The sequence below is a fragment of the Astyanax mexicanus genome, chromosome 2 (genome assembly GCF_023375975.1).
Source record: "Astyanax mexicanus isolate ESR-SI-001 chromosome 2, AstMex3_surface, whole genome shotgun sequence".
In the NCBI taxonomy this organism is placed as follows: Eukaryota; Metazoa; Chordata; class Actinopteri; order Characiformes; family Acestrorhamphidae; genus Astyanax; species Astyanax mexicanus.
Genome location: NC_064409.1, coordinates 23,488,316 through 23,506,413, shown reverse-complemented (window position 1 = coordinate 23,506,413; position 18,098 = coordinate 23,488,316). Strand labels below are relative to the sequence as shown.

Sequence of the window (18,098 nt, the reverse complement as noted above, 5' to 3'; positions counted from 1 at the left end):
TATATAAACTATTGATGACATTTCTTCCAAATTCCAAATAAAAATATTGTAATTTATTTGCAGAAAATGGGAAATGGTTAAAATAACGAAAAAGACGCAGATCTTTCAAACCTTACAGAAGTTCATATTTATTTAGAAACAGTAACAATGCTAAAGTTTTATCTAAGGAAAAGTTCAGAATCAATAATTTGTAGAATAACCATAATTACAGCTTTAATGTGTGTTGGCATTCTCGCCACAAGTCTTTCACACTGCCTTTGGGCGACTTTATGCTTTATGCCACTCAAAAATGGCTCAAAAATTCCAGCAGTTCAGCTTGGGTTGATGGTTTGTGATCATCCATCCATCTTCCTCTTGATTACATTCCATAGGTTTTCAGTGGGGTTGAGCTGGGGGCCGCTGGGGGCAGCAGAGAGCGGGAGCAGGTTGGAGTAAAAGCGGTGAAGGAGAGGAAGAAACAGAGAAGGCGCAAATCCCGCGGCACGAGCTCAGCATGGATTGGTAAATGAATCAATAATCAGTGATTAACAGCGCTGATATTATTATTAATCAGATTTATTAATATTTCGCCTCTCAAACTTAGATTACAACCACTGTACAGGCTGAGCTTCTGCACCAGTACCAAGTTAACTTAACTGTTAGCGATTAGCATGCAGTGCTAAGCTAACTAGCCTAATTGACTGTACTGTACTGTGGGTCTGAGCTCAGACTAATCATCACTGTTTATTTGTTTACTTATTTATCAGTCTGCATGTTTTACTCCTGTACTGCAGCTGTGCTGTGAAGGGGTCTGTATCCACCTAAAATCTGTAGCACTACAGAACTACAGCACAGAGCAGTAATTTCAGCTTTATAGAAGAAGCTGTCAGTTACAGATAGTTTAGATTAAAGTTGAGTTTTCTATAACTTATATTCCACTGATTGTAAATAATTGTTTCATATATAGTGATTGAGTAGAGTTTGGTGTATAACTAATTTAATATTCTGTGACTTTATTAATGTTAAATCTTTACAGCGAGAGGATCAGAATAGATGTAACGTTATTAGTTAAGTGGAATAAGTGACTCCTCATTCTATTATTATATGCAAGTTAAAGGGCCTATACCTGATTCTCGTTTGATATACAAACAGAAACATGTAGGGATTCACCTGATGTTGGGGAAATTAAATGGCTAATTTGGCCAAAAATGACACAAAACAGAAACACTTTCAGTGTTTTTGTTGTGCATTGTGGACATATCTGCTGGGATGTTAAAAATGTTAAGTGCTTAAGTGTTGAAGAGTAACTGTTTATTATACTTTGGGTGTATTGACAAATATCTTTCAGTTATGATTACTTATCTTAGTATCTATAATTACATAATCATTGTGTGAAACCTTGTATTTTATATGCATTAACCAATACTCACCTTACATTTGATCATTTTTACTCACAGTGTATTTTACACGCAATTATATAGAAGATTAACCAATAATCACAATATATTCTTTACATATATAGTAAAACATTGTTTGATCAGGCATGTGACTAACACAGACTCTATTATATGACAAATTAACCCACATGATACATAAGGCATTTACTAACACATAGGATTTATTATATGGCGGACTAACCACGCGTTACTAACACATTAACATATAACATATGAAATCTATTGTGTGACTATTGCGTAGCTCATGCTTGAAGCATTTCGTTCACTGCATGACCCTAACTAACGGTCATCAACTCGACTGGTACACTCGGTAAGAGACTACATTTCTACAGAGGAGGCTTTTAGATCAAAGCGGCCTTCTGTGTGTGGGGGAACCTGCAGCGGCTTCAAAGAGGGGGGTGACGCACACTCACACAGATAGTGCCACGATGTTCCATTCTGGAAGAACACAGTCAAGGCCAAACACTAGTGGTCCGGTCAGACCTGTGAAACTTGAGTACTAACACGTGAAATTATGCATATTAACATGAGCTAATCGTTAGCAACGCCTCATCAGCAGGTTTCACGTCATTTGGGGTATAAAACATGGAGTCAGATCAGAGGGGGGTCAGAACTTATGCTGGGACGGCTGTTAGACGGTCTTTCATGTGTGGGTTCTCCTGAATATTCAGTACTTTGTAATAAATACTTGGTTTGCTTTCAACTTCACTCCACCTGTCTGACTCTCTCTATCAAACGAACACGCAGGGGAGTTGTACCCCGGTCGAGAGGGAGGTGTTGACCCACCTTTCATTTTCTTTTCTACAACAGTGTTCATACATATTCGTAAATTTTAGGTTTGTTATTGCTTTTGACTTTTAATTAAAAGCCTGTATCACACTTTTTTATGTATTTAATTTGTTCTGTAATTGACATTTGACATTTTGGTTTTGGATTTAAAATGAATATTTTAGCCAAAAATGGCAAAATACAAAACTCTTTAGGTGTTCAGCTGAATAAGCCTGAATATTTTTTTCTGAGTGTAAAATTTTAATAAATATTTTTAAGTTGTAAATTTAGGACAAAATATATTCAGACAATTTAATTAATTAATTAAAACCTGTGAATAAATGTTTTATTTATTTATTTGTTCTTTGACCAATTGATAATTTTGGTATTGTTTGTTTTGGTTTGGTTTTATCCAAAAATGTTCACTTTGGTACAACCTTACATAAAATTGAACAGACCTTGCAACAGATTTTATATAAGGCTGCAAAGTCATTTATATGGACAGCAGTGAGGATTGTGCATATTCAAATTTGAACACTGTTACTGTAGAGCATACTGGAAATAGCATTCATCAAAAATAGAGAAGTTTTGTTTGCCAATACATAGACCCTGTAAGTAAAAATATTTTTGGCAGCTTGGGAGTGCTAGGACCTGTTTCCTTAAATCAGGGTGTTAAGATCATGTGAACTGGTCAAGAGAGTTATGATTTGATCCATTTTTTGCTTTTGAGATGCTTTTTAGATCTTAAAATCTGTACAGTTCAGTGTAATATTGATGTTGCCACCATATGCATTATATTAGTAATATATTCGATAATAATTTGCAGATCCAAATGCTTATGTATTTTCCCTGTTGTTTTCTTGTAGGAGCCAGAACTGGTTGAACTCTCCTGTTGTTCGAGACTCGGAGGTGACTCGAGCCGCACGCAGGAAAAGCTCACACAAAAAGGTGGCCTGTATCCTTACCTAAATTTACTGGACTTTGGCTGCTCAGATTGCAGAGCCTGCAGCTGAAGTGACCACTTGCTTTATTTTTCCACTTGGTTAGATTTTGTATAAATCTCTTATCCTCCAGAGCTCATGCAGTCAAACCTCTGCCATGAACCCTCGTCTCAATATTTCTCATCAGGTGTTAAATGTGTCTTGCAAGACTTTAAGTTTGCTTTGTGTGTTTCAATTCTTTACACCATCACTTCCCCAACCTCACTTACTTTCAAGTACAGTTACTCATGATTGGGTATTCACATATTCACAGACCTATTTGTAAGATATGCATATTTATATTTATATTTATATTTTTATGGCACATCGGTCACTTTTATAATCAATGTCATTGCACCTTGCACTTTGCTCTGTTAATTATTTAATGACCGTTAGCAACATCTATTGCACTGCTCGGTTAACAGGTAGATCTTTACGTTGTATAATAAGTTTTTTATAGCTTTGTGTTTTCTATTCTTCTGTGTTTTAATTTATGTTTAACATGTTTCTTATTGTATTGTGCTGTTGCAGCTGGATGCCTACATTTCCTTCGGCATAAATAAAGTATCTATCTATCTATCTATCATATGTTTCACACATATATTTTGAACCCAATATCGAGTCTCATCTTCATAGCCTCGTCATTTTTGTTTTTGCTTTATACTCAAATTTGCTTTACTAAAGTAACTGCTTCATTGCTCCACATGTTGGTGCTAAACTAATGAATAGGGTTGACCTGTGATGAAGAATATTGGATAATTAATTCTGTAAAACTAAAAGATCCATAATTATAATTATTTTTTTAAAGAAGTATTCTGTCCTCTTCAGAAACACATACCTCTAGTGTTTATATGGTATATTTATATATTACTCCATATTATACAGTTCCAGTGCATTGTTTGTTTCTTAACCGTGTGTTCAGTCCCACTTGCTCAGGATGGATCACCTTCAGCCTCCATGGCCACTCCAGCTCGAGCACTGCTGACCCACACTCCCGGGTCACTCTTTAAACAGTCCTGTAAGATCACTCTCTCTTTCACTCCTCCTACATATCAACACTTTCCTCTTACTGCCAAACTAGTTTGTTAAATTCTACATTTTGAGCACTTTAAAATAAAAAACGATGCTATAAATTGTATATTAATGCTCTGTGTTTTTTCATTATTTAAAGATTTTCTGCCTCAGTTTATAAATTAATCCAAACCATGAAGAAAAACATATGGAATAATTTATTAAGAACTGCTTAACTAAGTAAAGAAAAAAATACTTTAGGAAATGAAGGTCAGTCAATCTGAACAATTTTAAGAATTTTGAATGTATCATCAAGTGCAGTCACAAAGACCATCAGAAATATTATGATGATTCATGATTCATCAGGAACCCCCCAGGGGAAAAGCACCAGGAGTTATCCCTATTTCACAGAATAAGATTATCAGATAATAGCCCATGTACAGGGCATGGACAATGAAACTGAAACACCTGTCATTTTAGTGTGGGAGGTTTCATGGCTTCATTAATTGCACATTGCACCAGTAAGAGCAGAGTGTGAAGGTTCAATTAGCAGGGTAAGAGCACAGTTTTGCTCGAAATATTGCAATGCACACAACATTATGGGTGACATACCAGAGTTCAAAAGAGGACAAATTGTTGGTGCACGTCTTGCTGGCGCATCTGTGACCAAGGCAGCAAGTCTTTGTGATGTGTCAAGAGCCACGATATTCAGGGTAATGTCAGCATACCACCAAGAAGGACCAACCACATCAAACAGGATTAACTGTGGATGCTGTAAGAGGAAGCGGTCTGAAAGGGATGTTCAGGTACTAACCCGGATTGTATCCAAAAAACATAAAACCACGGCTGCTCAAATCAAGGCAGAATTCAATGTGCAACTCTCCTGTTTCCACCAGAACTGTCCGTTAATAAATTATTGTGCTCTAAAACCAGGTGTTTCAGTTTCATTGTCCAACACCTGTAAATGCTTCACTGAGTATTTCGGTTTGTTTAACACTTAAGTTAATACATGATCTTTGTGTTCCTTCATACTATAAAAAAAAACTGATGAGAAGGTATCGATAGATAATTAGATAATTAAACTCACACAAGCTTCTTATAGGGAAATGTAATATTAGCATTATTCTTGAGGACTGTGTATATGTGGATTTTATTTGAGGAAGGCAGTTTAAACTGGACTATTCTTTTTGCTCTGCAGTGAAACAGTAAGAATTCAGTGTATTCTGTGTGTAATTATATGTGTTGATTGTCTGTAATGCAGTCACCCCCAGAAGTGCTCTGAAGAACCCAGATGTGTCGGCTATTTTGGGAACGGGAAGCAGGCCGTCCCGATTCGTGAACACGCCGCTTCCCAAAGGCGGAGTCAGCATGGTGAGAGTCTCAGCAGGTCATCATTAAACAGCTTCTAGAGAGAGAGAGAGAAACGCTGACCTCATTAACCATCAGATCACATACGGGTATTTAGGAGACTGATGCAGCGTGAAATATCTGATTTATTACATTTATTCCTCAGGATTCTGTTTCAAATCCTTATGTTTGTTGGGGAATTTTGATATTTTGTCCAAAAAAACTAAATCTCCAAAATTGCCACTTTATAGGACAGTTAAAACCTTTTTTTCCAATGGAGTTTATTTCAGGTCAGATTGGAGATTGTATAGTAGTCTGTTTGTCAAAAAAACTGTATAAGGGACAGTACAAATTACGTAGTAAACTATAAGTCAACAAAAAAAATAGTTTTTCATTGAACAGCAAACGTGCAAAGATTTGGACAGCCTTTTAAGACTGAAGGAAGAGTTAACTTTCTGTGGGACCAAATGATTTGTCACCGTTTAAGAAATGCCTCAAAATTAGTAACTCTGCAGTAGTAGACCAATTTTTTTTATGTGATAAATGTATTATTTTTTAAAGAATTAATAATGGTTGTGTGAAAAATATAAATATGTTTTTGTACGTGTTAATTCAGAAACGATTTGTGAACAAAATAAAAGAAGCAGCTTTTGTTTTCAAACGTTGTATAAGGTAAATATATTTATATGGGTGTTTGTGTTTTGCTTGTTTGTGGGGAGCAGTGGTAAATCAGTGTTTAGTTCAGTAAATAAACATAAATTGAGTGTTAGCATTAGCACTGCTATCCCATTACTATTAATTATTAGGGCTGCGACGACAATTATAAAAAGTCAGTCTAGACTAACTTTTGCACTGGTTGCAAAAAGTTGTTTTTTCTTAGGTGCATCAGAACAAATGTTAGGTGCACCCAAAATGTCTACTGCATTGCCTTTAATACTGCAGTTTTACAGGTTGACTTAAATCTCTCAAAATAAAATAAATAAAAATAAAATGTAAAAGTGCAATAATAGCTCAACATCTTATGAATTATTCTCCATGACCCAAGACCAATTTCATATAGTTTGATGCACCTTTATTTATTTTAATTTCAAAGAATTCTTAGGAAAAAGTCACACATGCCAGCGGTTACTCAAATCTTAAAGAGTAACTACACTGTAAGACATTTTTACATTAATAGATAAATTGTGTTGCACTGCAGTAATAATCTGTACCAGCCCTGTTTCATAGGCTTAAAATTTATTGAAATTTATTAAGAGCATTTAGATATTTTAACATATTTTGATCAAAAGTGTACTTAGTAAAGTCAAAATAAAATAAAATAGATTTTCTTTATTGTTCTTGGTTTACAAGTGTAAGTTTTCAAGCTGATGTGATGACTTTTATTATGACACATAGCGGATACGACTACCGGCTAACTGTATTTCTGAGCTGAAATAATCACTTTTTAATTTTTTAACACTTTTTTTAATAACAGATTTATTTTATGGTGCTGATTAGAGTGGGGAGGATCTGTGGGTGGTATTCATTGTGGATTATGGCTTTAGTTCACTTGAGTTAGTTAGTTATTACATTCACAATGTCGGAATGCAGCTGTCGGCCCAATGCTAGCTAGGCTAAGAGACTGCAGATGTTAATGGAGATGGCTAATGGCAAACTAGCGATGCTAACTCTATTTCCGAGCTAAATTAATCAGTGTTTTTTAACAACAGATGGGTGTGTTTGTGCTGGTTTTATAGGATATGTGGATTATTACTATAGTTTACACCAGTCTGTAATTAATACCTTTACAACACCTAAATGCAGCTGCTGTCGGTCTAATGCTAGATAGGCTAATAAACTGTTGGTGTTGATGGTTGTAGCTAGCGGCTAACAGCTAACTGGCCATGCTGACTTTATTTCTGAGCTCAATTAATCATTGTTTTCTTAATTATTTATGTTGTAAACATGGCTGGTCAGATTCTGAGTAATGTTGAAATATAATTATATCACAGTGAGGTTCCGCCCTTCACTTGATCTAACTGGTTTAGACAGTTAGGAGCCTTGAACCATAAGGAGACGGCTGATCACGGAAAAAATAAATTGTTCGCACTGTAGAGCCCTGAAAGTTGGTGATGCTGCGTTTCATTGTCAACATGTGAGTAATGTGTGACTGAGTAAAAGTGCACACGAGAAAAAATGGTGAGAGAGGAAGACCCACACATAATGAGAGAATGACAAATCCTGAGCATCCTGATTGGCTTCTGCTAATGCTTAGTTGGCCAATGAGGTTTTAGTGTAAGTGAGACTTGCAGCGGGGTAGAGAGAGCACGGTGGAGACACGGATACAGTGTAATGGCAGCACTGTGCCCTTGAAACACAAACAAACACATTTAACTCCACAATACTGTACTAGTTCTTTTGTTTGTTCTGTACAGTTTGAACACTGACTTCTGTATTACCAATGGTCAGTTAAATTACTCCTTCATTATCATTACTAACATTAGTTAAACTAACGTTAGCTGGATTAGTGTTGGAGAGATACTGTACTCTGTCCACTCCATTAAAATTAAGTTATGTTATAATATGTGCAGACTTTAATAAATTAGTAATTTTAGTTTAATATAGGTAGGTCAAACTACCAAAATGAACTGCAAAATCGGTCTAGGGCCTTTAATGTTTAACATTCATGTTTTTTCCATTTCTCTCTTTTTCTTATCTCTTTCTTATATTAATATCTAATAGAATCTGGATGACAGTGATTGGACGAACAGTCTGTACCCCTCTCCTCTCTCTGTTTTGGGGGACGGCAGCTTCACTGATGAGATGAACATGAGCGCTGTAATGCTGAAGGAGGAGGACCCTGGAGAGGCTGGTATGTCATCTATTGCATAACAGTAACTGTAACTTTCTATACATCTGGTTATTCTTGGTTTCTTCTAAAATCAATGGTATTAAAAAGAGTTTGTCCTGATTTTGTTGGAGTATCTGTTTCTACTGTGCAGAGATTTTTTTTTTTTTAACTAAATTTTCGATTCACTATTCTGAAAGAATTCTCTCAAATTCTACTACAAGAACCTAGATTAGTAATGTCAGGATGTGGCAGGAACACCGCCTCACCTCATCACAAAATCTCTTAGCTTCATCATTCCAGAGAACACAGTTCCACTGCTCCACAGCTCAGTACTGGGGTCTTTATACCCTTCTAGCCCACACTTGGCATGGTGCTAATGGATTCATGTTTGTTTATCTGCTCCAGGTGTCCTAATTTATTGGCATTAGTGCTCTACAGGGACTATACGAGCTGAGTGTTCATTTACACATCCGTGTCAGCAATGGGTGCAACTTAATGTAGCTAAATGCACTGATTAGTAGGGCTGTCCACAAACATTTGGACGTATACTTTATTTTTTTTACACTAAATTTTATATTCTCTCTCTCTCTCTCTCTCTCTCACTCTCTCTCTCTCTCTCTCAGCCTCGGTGAGTCTGTTTCCGGAGTTTCTGCAGTCATATATGCGTCACTCATCCAGCGCAGTGTTTGACCTGCTGGAGGACTACGAGACCATCTGCCAAGATAAGGTCAGTTCTCACACAGCTTTCATTAGACCAATCAGATGCAGCCTATCAGAGTTAAGTGGGTGGGGCTTGTGCTGTGGATTCACCAATGCATAAATTAGTTTGCAGGACTAATACACAAACCAACGGACCATCCCTGAAGATATTCAGCTGTGTAGAGATCAAATGGTGTCTTTAAACAGTGTGGAGAGATCTGGGTGGTTCTGATTTTGTCTGTGTGTCTGTCTGTTCAGGTGAGCACTCTGCAGAAGCTGGTTCTTCGCTCCGCCTCCAGCCAACAGAAATCCTCCAAAACCGCCAGCATCACCTGGCTCCTGCAGCAGGAGATGGTCACCTGGAGACTCATTACCTCACTCTACAGGTATAAAACTTACACGCACACACTTACACACACTCGCCTTCATGCTTTCTGAAGGTACACTAGCCACCTGTTAACTGATCTTCTGATTTTATTCTGTGTTTACTGTATTTAATTACTTTTTGTCGTCTTCCTTTCCTCCCTCTCTTTTTTTGCTTCTTTTTCTCCTTCCTTCCTTCTTTTCTCTTCTCCTTTTTTGTTGGCCTTTTATTGCCTTTATTTATCTTTCTTTCTTTTGTTCTTTTTCTTTTTAAATTTCTCCACTTGCTCATTCATTTTCATTTTTCCCTCTCTGACCATTTTTTTATTATTCATTTGCCCTTTTCATTCTCCTCTCTCTCTTTCTCTCTGTCTCTCTGTGTCACAGGGACAGGATTCAGACTGCGATGGAGGATGGGATGATGATGGATATAACTGTAAGTGGTGTCTTTTGAGAGACAGTGTATTTACTGTGTGTGTGTGTGTGTGTGTGTGTTACCTGTTCTGCAGTGAGTTGGTAAATTGTTGCAATGTTTGTAAATATAGAAGACAAACAGAGAGACTGTAATGATGTTGTAATGGCGATATAATGATCTGTAATGTTATTTTATGATAGTGTAATAGTCTTTAATTGTGTTATAATGGTGTTATAATTGTGTTATAATGCTGCTGTAATGGTGTGTACCAGGCTCCCAGTGAAAGTGAGAAGACAATAATGGAGCAGTTCTTCCAGAGGGACAGCTTGGTCCGACAGAGCCAGGTAACGTCCTCGCTAGGCCTGAAAGATATGGAGAGAAATGGTTCTGATCACTGATCTCTGAGTCTTTAAACTGCAATACTTTAAAAAAATTTTCCTCAGGAGTTTTGTTTAAGCTACATTGTAAACATCTACAACAACCAGATACAGCCAATAAAGATGCATTAATGTAGCAATTGTAATACTTAAAACATTAACCTTAGAATCATGTTGATGCTTCACCGAATGAAATAAGGATAATGGTGCTGCTATCAATGCTATTCTGGACTCGACACACTGCTAATTATGTAACATTGGTAATCACTTGAAAGAACTGCATAAGTTGGCATATCCTGAGTCATATTAGTGACTATTTCCACATAAATCTCTCACTTTAGATTCTGCTTCTGTATCTCAAATTATCCACAAATGCATGTAAAAATGTGTCCTCCAAGGAGTGCTTAAAGCATCTTTATTGAATATGGTTGTGCATTAATATTTCAATATCCATATATGTTGCGTGAAAAAAGTTTAAATAAAAGTTATGTTTTTTTAAAGGTGAATATTTCAGTATACATTATTTACAGTGCCCATTACCCGACTGATGCTTATTACAGGGTGCTTTACATAAACTGGAAAATTCCTTATCAGACATTTTGGCCATCCTTAACAGTTTTTCTGTAACTTTTATAATCAAATGTATTGTATTACCAAAAGCGATATGTCCACCCCTGGGGAAAAGTAAATAAGCAAGTAAATAAGTACTTAACTGTGTCCAAAACTGTTCTCTATTCAGCATGTTGTACATCACCTAAGAGTTATCATAGTACACACTTTTCAGTGAACTTTAACAATCAAATAGTGCAACACAATATATAGTCTACAAGCGGTGCAGCCTAGCATATATGGAATACCTATAGTTAGTTATAGTTTTTTTGTGTGGAGATTGACATCTAACTTCTCTGAAAAAGGCAGGTATAATTGATTGATTGATTGAGCATAAGGTTGTCTCTCTGTGACAAATTGTTTCATGCTTTGTGTGTTCTCTGCAGCTGGTGGTGGACTGGTTGGAGAGCATTGCCAAAGACGATATAGGTGATTTCTCTGATAATATTGAGTACTACGCCAAGTCTGTGTACTGGTGAGTAATTAAATCTTATGCATACTCTCAGGGGCATATGTATTTGTATGTGTCTTTTTTTTTTTTTGTGTGTGTGTGTGTGTGTGTACATCACCTCATTTGAAATTAACCAATCACGACATTATTTTAAGTTTAAACTTTATGCATTAGTTCAGTGAGCCTTAACAACAATATTATACAGCATATAAAGGTAGATTGCATGTGTCTGTCTGCTCTACAGATTTAGTGTTTACTTCAGTAGTGGTGCGTTACTGGTTCTTAACTGTCTGTGTTTAGCTGAAAAATCTGGTTCTGCCATTATTGTGTGTTTTTAGGGCACACAGTCAACAAGCTCCCTACCTCTCCTGTGTGCACCACACTTTATTTAGTGCACACGCGATTGGTCTGTTTTACTGGTGAGTTTCCTACACCGCAAAACCCCCACTGTAAAGGCTAGTAAAGTATAGTTTTGCGGCTTAAAGTAAACTCTGTTTAAACGATTTATTTTATTATTATTATATATTTTTTTATATAAATATACCATTTTCTCACTAATTTACACGGCTAATTACCCAACCCACTCATTAGGACTCCCCCTATCACTAGTGATGCCCCAACACACCAGGAGGGTGAAGACTAACACATGCTTCCTCTGATACATGTGAAGTCAGCCTCCGCTTCTTTTCGAGCTGCTGCTGATGCAGCATTGCCGAGCAGCCAGCGCGCTCGCAGGAAAGCGCAGTGGCACGGTTCCGGTACATCAGCTTACAGACATCATCCTAGGAGTGCTGTGAGGAAAGAGCGCCATCTACCCACCTAGAGGGAGCAGGGGCAGCTTAATGGCAAAGCTGCATGAGCAGGGGTTCGAATCTGCGACCTCCTGCTGATAGTGGCAGTGCTTTAGACCGCTGGACCACTCGGCGCCTTAAAATAAACTAGTTTTCAGAGATTCGCCATGTTCATGTAATTGGGAACGTTTATTATTGTCATTTTAAGACCATGTTACTCTGTGCACAGCAGTAAATTTTAATTGTTAGGAATATTCCAATAACATGCATATAAACAGTTAAAAATATTTGAAATAAATCAGATTTGTCCATCAATATACTGATTAAACATGATGCGCAGTATCTGGGTCAGCAAACATGATTGAGGTCATGTCCATATATATTGTACGATTAATCGGTAGCAGAATTATTGTGACAGACCTGACTAATAATTAGAGTTGTGTGTCTTTTGTGTTTGTTCACAGGGAGAACACGCTGCACACTCTGAAGCTGAGGCGAGATCAGTCCAGCGCAGGTTTCAGCAGGCCACTGGTGACAGAACTAGACCCTGATGCTCCCATCAGGCAGAAGAGGCCGCTGGCTGATCTGGATCGGGAGGACGACGCCCGGCTGCTCCGGTTTCTTTTTACACTCATCCGGGCAGGAATGACGGACGAGGTGAGTATTGTACTTAGATGTTTAGTTCAGTTCAAACAAAGTAAACATCTAAGGAGCACTTTATGAAAATTCCAGTTTCTTCTAGCACATCTATGTGATTTTAATAGCATGTCAGCACTGAGCTGACACGGTGCATGAGATGGCAATGCATTTTACAGGCTGTTCTGGATAAAATGCTAAACTAGTCCTGTTTTTAACAGCTGACTGAACATTTATGAGGCAGTTTTCAGGCAGCGATTGGGCTACTCGTAGAATATTTTCCTTTTAATAGAAAATCTCTATTCAGAATATTATACCATGTCAGGGAAACTGTCCAGTATATCCAAATATTTGTTGACCTCCCTTCTAACAAATGCATTTAGCTATTTTAAGTTGTGCCCATGGCTGACACTTGCCTAGTCCCTGTAGAGATGTACTACCAATTTAGTAGGACTCTCTGAAGTGGACAAACCGAGGTACACCTATTGACACCATGCCTAATGCCAGGTGTGAGCTTTAGAGTAGGTTTAAAGCCACCACTATTGATTTGTGGAGCAGTTGGACTGTGTTCTCTGTGCAATACGTTTGGGTGAGATGGCATTTTCTGTGTATTTCGGGGATTAATTTCATATATTCGTATTGTAGAGGTGATTGGATATGTAGCTGAATGAATGAGTGGATGGAGAGGGTATTAATTTAATTTGTTGAGAGACTTACTGGGTGTTGGATGGTAAGTGTATGGACAGGGGTTTCTTATTATCTGAAAGCTCCTTCAGTATTATAGTTATAATTATGCAAATTATGGGACATATTATGCAGAAATCCAACCATCTGTTTTATGTGAATCAGCTTGGGGAGTTTGGTGTCAGTAAAGATATTCTATTCTAACTTAAAAAGAGCTCTGCACTTCATGGATGCATTAAGCCATATGTGTGTATGTGTGTGTGTATGTGTGTGTGTCACTTTTTTATTTTTTATTTGTCTCTGCTCCCTGTCTCTTCTCTCAGGCTCAGAGGTTGTGTAAGCGCTGTGGTCAGGCTTGGCGTGCTGCCACTTTGGAAGGATGGAAGCTTTACCATGACCCAAACATTAATGGAGGTCAGAGCACACCTGCCTTAGATCAAACACACACACACACCAGGGTTGGGCAGAATGGACCAAAATTAATATTACAGTGTTTCATGGTATTTTTACTATACCAATATTCCTGCCGGTATTACAAAACATTTGTATTTTTACAAATTTATTTTAGAAAAATATTACTGCAATAAAAATAAATATTAAATTATAAATATTTAATATAAATGTTTAGTATAAATATAACATTTTCATATATTCAGTAGACAGAAAAATAACTAAAAATAACTTACCAATACAATATTACTGTAACAAAAATAATGAACAAAAATAAAATACTGTGTCAACAATTCGCCACTAAACTACAGCATATTTAATGCATGCATGTGAACTGCAGACTAACAATAAAAAAGTAAATACAGTAATAATTATCTGCTTTTAAAGAGGTTGCTTTTATCACAATATGAAGTTTATTATTGTATCAAAAATTCACACACACACACACACACACTTGCTTACTTTAGTGAGACTTTACTGAGACGTTAATGTTACTTTGTGGAATGTTGTGAAAAGTTTGTTTATAGGTATTTGGATCTTCAGAATATAATTTAAATACATATAATATATATATGTGTGTGTGTGTGTGTGTGTGTGTAGGTGGAGCTGAGCTGCAGTCGGTGGAGGGGAATCCTCACAGGTGTGTGTGGAAGGTGTGCTGTTGGAGGATGGCAGAGGAGGTAAGATTATAGTATTTTGGTGTGTGTTTTTTTACAGAGTATAACTGTGTGTGTTTGATAAGTGTATATAACTGTGTGTGTTGGTGATTGTGTGCAGGAGCAGTTTAACAGATATGAGAGAGCCGTATACGCAGTACTGAGTGGAAACCTCCGACAGGTAACTGAGAATCTCGTCTGGCGTTCACTTCAAATTTTCTGAAAACATAAACTAAAAATAGTAAGGGTAGGAATCACAGGGCATCTCTGTAGCTATGAAACCACAATACTGTGATTCTGTGAAGACATCATCTGTGTTGCTGAAAAGGATAAAATACTTCTAATTAAGTAAATATCAGGGATTATGGATTTATCGGTGTCAGTTTTTTTAATTAATTTGATCATATTTAGTAAGTCAACATGGGGGTGAATCTTAGGGTGTTTAGAGCTTGTATGTTTCAATAAAAGTATCCATATGTAACCCCACGTATCGGTAATGTATTGGCAACAAAACAATTGGATATATAACAATATTTATATTTTGTGTGCGTCTTAATTTGTAGTTAAGTACAGCATGCTCATAAAAATTCTTAGCTGGTTTTTGCTGATAAGATAACTCACAGTAGCATATTTAGTATAGTGCAGCCTAGCCTTGTATAGCTAAGCATCATAGCTTAACAAGAGCAAATACAAGTAAATATATTTTTTTCTAGTCATTCCTGAGTCTTATTGGTTTGTGTTTTAGGATGAACAAATTGTAGTCTGGATTGACTGGATTAGCTTTTAGTCCTCCATTATTCATTAGTCAGCCATTGTCTCTTCTATGGTCTCTTCTACTATTTGCCTTTTGTCCATCTTCTTTATTTTCCTTTTTTTCCCCTCTGTCTTTCATTTTTCTTTCACTGTCATTTTTTTTAACAATTTTATTTTCTCCCTATGCTGTAGCTGCTGCCGGTGTGTGAGACGTGGGAGGACACGGTCTGGGCGTATTTCCGGGTGCTGGTGGATTCTCTGGTGGAGCAGGAGCTTCGTTCCTCAGGGATGGGTCACGAGGATCTGGAGGAGCTGCCCAGAGAATACCTGGAGGCCAGGTACTGTTTAACTGTGTGCAATCATGGTTAAAGGGCTCTTGTTCCTTAAAATAGAACTGATTTCTGTTTTGTTGTTTGTGTGTTTGTTTTGTTTGTACTGATTACATATATGAACTCAGTAAAACTTCCAGTTTTTGCTCTCCTTTCGTGCATGAAATGTACAGCTCTAGATTGTATTGATGATCGATTTTTTTATGTCAATAGAAAATATTCAGTGTGGTTTAGGTAAGGGACGGAGGCTGTGTAGCACATACAGCGTGAATTCCTACTATGGCTACGTTCACATTACTAGCCATTTAGCTATTTTACCGGTTCACATTCACATTTGTAAGTGACCTGTATCTGTGTGTAATGTGAACAAATCTGTCCCTGGAAAGCCGCACATGTGCACATTGATACGTGTATAAACACCGCCTTCTTCACCAACAACAAAAAACCTCATATTTGAAAGATGACTCTTAGCTTTAAAAAATAGAAATTAATGCATTAGCAGCTCATATGTGGAGCTTATCTTTTGCTCCAGTGGAGGCAAACAGCTGGTCTGAAGTACATGCTCAGGTCGAGGAGGTGAAAAAAGACCATGCGGTTTGCTTTGCTGTTTTTGCTGCTATGGCTAAACAGCTGCACAAAGAGATAAATTGTGGGTGTGAGAGAGAAGCACGTATGCACAAAAACAAAAAATTGACCGTTTCAAGATTTGACCATTCACATTCATGTCACATGTCTTTGGATCAAATATGTATTCGATTTAGGACCACATAGGATAGTGACTCAAATCTGATTTGGCACATTTACACAGCCATGAAAAACATCTGATCTGAGCCACATTGAGCAAAAAAATCGATTTAAGTCACTTCAGCCTGGTAATGTGAACATAGCCTATGAATTCTCCGGGAAAAAAACCTGCTCTGATCACACGTAGGCTAACGCAGATATTACCCTTTGTGCTAGCTGGCAGTGTAAAGTCTGGGCAAATGGACAATATGATTTTTTTTTTTTATCATATCATAATATATTGTCTTATTTTATGGACAAGATATCTGTCAAGGATATTATCAAATCTTGAGAAACACCAACTCACCCAACTGTACATTTCATTACAAAGAGACTAATACGTTTTGTTAAATCGGATTTAATTAAATGTGCAGGAAATGTTTAATAAAAATCACTGTGCTATGCATTAAAGAGTTTTTCAATAGCAAATTTTAAGAAACCTGCCCATGCTAATGCATTTTGTGTGCATGTATTTTGAATTGTTTGCGTATTTCTTTTTCAGTTGGACGATGGAAAAAGTATTTGAGGAGCTACAAGCAACGGAGTCAAAGGTCAGTGTGATTATTCCCTACAGTACAATTGTAATAATAAAGGAATTAAGTAATCTAAAAGAATATTTTGACTGTTTAATTCTGTTTTCTGTGGATAATATATAAAATTTTTGTGTGATTGTGTTCTGCAGAGAGTTTCAGATGCGACAAAGGAGCACTACCACGTTATACAGAAATACATCATCCTCGGAGATTTAGATGGTAATTTGATAAGAATGGTAGAGTTTGTGTTTATATTGTAGTGATAGCATTAATTTAGAGTGTGTGCTTTTAAAAAATATATATATTTTATTTCTTTTTTTTTTGCAGGTCTTATGGAGGAGTTCAGTGATTGGCTGGGGAGGAGTCCGCCGCTGCCGGCCCACCTGCTGCGCTTCATGACACACCTGGTGCTGTTCTACCGCAGTCTGGGCATGCAGCTGAAGGTACACGCACACACCCTCTCTTATATAAGATCTCAAAAAGACACGTTTCTGTCGGTTTTAAACCGTCTATTTCTCAGATGTTGTGCACTGTATATCTTAATGCTTGTAGGCATTGCTTCTAATGATTGTATGTAGCTCGATAAAATATAACTTACAAGTTGTTCTATATTAGATACAAAATAATGGATTCATTTTAGAAACTGTCAAACATTTTAAGCCTGCTTGAAATACTCAGTATACAATATTGACAGCTTCTTCGCTCGAGTTTGAAATGCAGGGTTCGTACGGGAGCTTGAAATCCTGAAAAATTTTAGAGAAAGTGCCTGAAATTGTAACTGTATTTACTTTACTACAAAAAACTGTCTACTAAAGTCAACTAAATAAGTTCGCTTAAAGGTAAAATTACAGAGCGAAAAATAAAAAGGCTTTGCTTGCGCCTCCACGAGGAGTTGGCTCATGAGGAACCGTCTCTGTTTGCCCCCAGATGCAACATAGTTTTACCTTGTGTGTTTTTAATTAAACACGGGCAGCAGGAGAGTTAGCTAGCTATGCTAAAAGCCAAGCTTTGGATTTATCTAAATAATAATAGTAATAATCCGGGGTTACATGTACAATATACTATTAGGCTAAACCGAACCCGGCACTGTTAACGCAGTGTCACCGTCCTCCAGCGAGCCGCGGTTGGCTCGGCATAAGCGCCGTGAAACAAGCCGATCCAGCTGGCTAAAAGCCAAAAGCCAGGTAAACAGTGCTG

At 37.1% G+C, this 18,098-nt stretch overlaps 1 protein-coding gene across 1 annotated transcript in view; it reads left to right on the top strand.

The window, feature by feature from the left end:
• Positions 1–397: 397 nt before the first annotated feature.
• The window catches only part of nup107 (nucleoporin 107), a 31,090-nt gene continuing 13,389 nt past the window's right edge, over positions 398–18,098 (top strand). Inside the window, exons 1-18 of the mRNA XM_015602020.3 lie at positions 398–501; positions 3,071–3,159; positions 4,107–4,202; positions 5,457–5,566; positions 8,264–8,393; positions 8,996–9,099; positions 9,330–9,457; positions 9,822–9,870; positions 10,122–10,193; positions 11,222–11,310; positions 12,542–12,734; positions 13,721–13,811; positions 14,448–14,527; positions 14,625–14,684; positions 15,449–15,594; positions 16,871–16,919; positions 17,051–17,120; positions 17,229–17,344. Of these exons, the coding sequence (XP_015457506.3) occupies positions 494–501; positions 3,071–3,159; positions 4,107–4,202; positions 5,457–5,566; positions 8,264–8,393; positions 8,996–9,099; positions 9,330–9,457; positions 9,822–9,870; positions 10,122–10,193; positions 11,222–11,310; positions 12,542–12,734; positions 13,721–13,811; positions 14,448–14,527; positions 14,625–14,684; positions 15,449–15,594; positions 16,871–16,919; positions 17,051–17,120; positions 17,229–17,344 (1,680 nt within the window). The 5' untranslated portion in view covers positions 398–493. The remainder of the gene's footprint in view (positions 502–3,070; positions 3,160–4,106; positions 4,203–5,456; positions 5,567–8,263; positions 8,394–8,995; positions 9,100–9,329; positions 9,458–9,821; positions 9,871–10,121; positions 10,194–11,221; positions 11,311–12,541; positions 12,735–13,720; positions 13,812–14,447; positions 14,528–14,624; positions 14,685–15,448; positions 15,595–16,870; positions 16,920–17,050; positions 17,121–17,228; positions 17,345–18,098) is intronic.